Here is a 3,508-nt window from a genome sequence, read left to right on the forward strand (position 1 = left end):
GTTACCTGGCTAAGAGACTTTTATCACAAAACTCTTTTAAAATATTCACTCACAAAGTTACATACGTGGTAACTCATAAGCGGGCACGAGGTCTATGAAACAGAGCTCCTGTGTTATAACGACTGTCATTTTCCCTCTACACAAGAATAAAGAAGTTACGTTTATTTATCTATATAAAGTAATACCATTAAGGCATAAACACAATCATTGTTTTCCTACAGGCGACCATTGGCACACAAATGTTCCGATATTGGAGCTTGGTATTATTTACTGGAGTTCATTGGTAACCTTGCAGTTGTCACAAATGTATGTATGGACTACTTTGTTTTTACTTTGTATGAAACATTCTGATTTTGCATTATGGATATTTATTACTGTTCTATTCTATGTGGATGAGGTCCTACAGTGTGGCATGCCATGAGACCTGGGATTTAGGTCAGAGTTGGCTCATATTACCCCAACATTGTAAACGCACATTCTATTCTATATGGGTGAGGTCCTACAGTAAGGCACGTCATGGGACCTGAGATTAGGCCAGAGTTGCCCATTACCCCAACATTGTATATGCACATTCTATTCTATATGGGTGAGGTCTTACAGTGTGGCATGCCATGGGACATTCATAGTGTTACAACCCATTTAGTGACCACTGGGTTGGAGAAATGTCCAAAAAAGTGTCCTGTCTTGCCCAAGGTCACATACACCATTAATAGTGGCAGTATCGAGCTTTGAACCCGGTATCCTCCAGTTACAATGCAATAAGTCAGTATGCCAACAGTTTAACCACCTCCGCAGTATATTTGCTAACTTACATTATGATTGCAGGCGTTCACAATTGCTATAACATCAGAAGCAATACCTAAGCTGGTTTATTATTATGTTTATTCACTTGATATATATCCTTCCTCTACATATAATGTAAGTGCCCATGTGTTATTGTGAAATATGTAGATATAAGACCAGACCTTCTAGAAAAGCCAACAATGTAAATCTATGCGATTAAAAAAGGTTGTGGCCAAAAAAATCCATCGTTATAACAAGTTAAAACAACTGTATCAGTGTGAAATATGTAAATATTATTGTAGAACCAGAACTTCTAGAAAACATAAAATAATTTAGACAACAAAGCAACTAAATTTATCGCAGTCTGGATTTTAAATGTCTCGCACTTACCTGAATTTTTTTTTAAGATATTATAAAGCTTCCATTACAATTTTCCTGCTAAAACTATTTCCTATGCTTCATATTATAACTGTAATATAAACATAATCTACCATTCATAGGGATATGTAAACAACAGTATGTCTTATTTCAACACATCTGACTTTGAAGCACGCAGCATGCCAAATAATCCTGATCCATTCGGTGAAGGCAATATCACAACTTGCAGGTAAATACATGTTTTAACTTTCATAAACACATAGTGACTTTTATAGTTTCAGGGGAGACATGGTATCTAACTTATTTGCTGTAATATTACAGATTTAGGTGAATGCAATGAATGAATGAAACTTGTTTATCCGCATGTGGTGGGAAAACGACAATCGTTATAACACGGGTGTTCTGTTTAATACACCTCGTGCCTGCTTACAAGTTACCACGTATGTAACTTATTTATCCTTGCTTGGCGGACAACGACAGTCGTTATAACACGGGTGTTCTGTTTTATACACCTCGTGCCCGCTTACGAGTTACCACGTATGTAACTCATTTATTCTCGCATGGCGGGGCAACGACAGTCGTTATAACACGGGTGTTCTGTTTCATACACCTCGTGCCCGCTTACGAGTTACCACGTATGTAACTTATTTATTCTCGCATGGAGAGGCAACGACAGTCGTTATAACACGGGTGTTCTGTTTCATACACCTCGTGCCCGCTTACGAGTTACCACGTATGTAACTTATTTATTCTCGCATGGAGAGGCAACGACAGTCGTTATAACACGGGTGTTCTGTTTCATACACCTCGTGCCCGCTTACGAGTTACCACGTATGTAACTTATTTATTCTCGCATGGAGAGGCAACGACAGTCGTTATAACACGGGTGTTCTGTTTCATACACCTCGTGCCCGCTTACAAGTTACCACAATGTAATTTTGTGGGTGATAATTTCTCAGTATGGCTGACTATTTAGACAACCCATTAGTGACCACTGGGTTATAATAATATTATATACAATTACCGTCACCAAAAATTATATTTATTATTTTTTGTATACAGTTAATATTTTAAAATTCATATTTATTATTTTAATACTTGTAGATACCCTGGTTATCTCTCCCCTCCAACAGCCAGCCCCAAGTATGAATACACGACCCAATATTGGCACAACATCGCTGGGAAGCTAGCATTTGTTATCGTGGTTGAGGTGAGATGGTATTGAAGTGGTAGCTGTATTATGTAAAGTGTTTATTTCAACATGGTATACATTTTGGAAAAAGCGTATTATAAAAGATACCCATGTTATAACTCAGCAGTGAGCATGAGGTGTATGAATACACCATGTGTGTCTGGTGTATAAGAAGACACCCACGTTATAACTTGACAGTGAGCATGAGGTGTATGAATACACCATGTGTGTCTGGTGTATAAGAAGACACCCATGTTATAACTTGACAGTGAGCATGAGGTGTATGAATACACCATGTGTCTGGTGTATAAGAAGACACCCATGTTATAACTCGACAGTGAGCATGAGGTGTATGAATACACCATGTGTGTCTGGTGTATAAGAAGACACCCATGCTATAACAGTGATCATGAGGTGTATAAATAGCTCTATCTAAAACATACTTAACAAGATCTTCACAGTAATACCAAACTATGTAATACATTAGTAAAACAACTTACAACTAACCCATAAACATATTCACAGCATGTTGTGTTCTTTCTGAAACGATTGTTGGACTACCTCATACCAGACAGACCACGTAAACTACGAGATAAGATAAAGCGAGAGCATTTCCTTGTACAACATATGCTGTTCAAAGCTGAAACTCAACAATTGCTCAAACAACTTTCACAAGGTATAGACCATATAATATAGTTATATGTAATGGTGTTGAATTGCATAAATTTTAATATTTAAATATATTATTTAGACCCAGTGGTCACTAATGGCCTGTACAAACTGTCATATACATGTCACGTTTAAAAGTGACGGATGGATTTTCTTTTTAATTGGAATTAACTATCGAAAGTGTCTCGAAGCTGGTCCCGTTAATCACCGTAGCTAAACGTCTTCCTTATTCCTCTTACTCACAACCATAAGTAACTCAGTTCACTCTTGTATATCATGTTTACTACGGACCAGAACACGCTTATATACGCAAAGATTTCACGACGAAAGACACAAAAACAAAAGAACAGCGTGATGCGTCGTCTAGATACGTAACAGCAGGGGTGTTTGGTCTGGCTCCAGACCTTGCAGTTACGTTCCACGACTTCCGCGATGCGCAATTATCGATCTATAGATACGGCAGATGACCCAGAACTCACGCACATA

General features: G+C 37.9%; 1 protein-coding gene across 1 annotated transcript; it reads left to right on the forward strand.

The window, feature by feature from the left end:
* Positions 1-199: 199 nt before the first annotated feature.
* Positions 200-3,361, forward strand: LOC100181567 (anoctamin-4). Its single transcript, XM_026837285.1, has 5 exons — positions 200-306; positions 826-918; positions 1,284-1,390; positions 2,266-2,371; positions 2,879-3,361. The coding sequence occupies exons 3-5, from the start codon at positions 1,302-1,304 to the stop codon at positions 3,047-3,049; spliced, it is 366 nt and encodes a 121-aa protein (XP_026693086.1). The 5' UTR covers positions 200-306; positions 826-918; positions 1,284-1,301; the 3' UTR covers positions 3,050-3,361.
* Positions 3,362-3,508: the final 147 nt, after the last annotated feature.

Source organism: Ciona intestinalis, chromosome 13 (assembly GCF_000224145.3).
Source record: "Ciona intestinalis chromosome 13, KH, whole genome shotgun sequence".
Taxonomy (NCBI): domain Eukaryota; kingdom Metazoa; phylum Chordata; class Ascidiacea; order Phlebobranchia; family Cionidae; genus Ciona; species Ciona intestinalis.

Excerpts from the sequence above, each read along its gene's own strand:
- LOC100181567 (XM_026837285.1), top strand. The coding sequence starts at position 1,302 with ATGTCTTATTTCAACACATCTGACTTTGAAGCACGCAGCATGCCAAAT. Across the intron at positions 1,391-2,265 it reads GGCAATATCACAACTTGCAG|ATACCCTGGTTATCTCTCCC; the intron begins GTAAATACATGT and ends TAATACTTGTAG. Across the intron at positions 2,372-2,878 it reads CATTTGTTATCGTGGTTGAG|CATGTTGTGTTCTTTCTGAA; the intron begins GTGAGATGGTAT and ends ACATATTCACAG.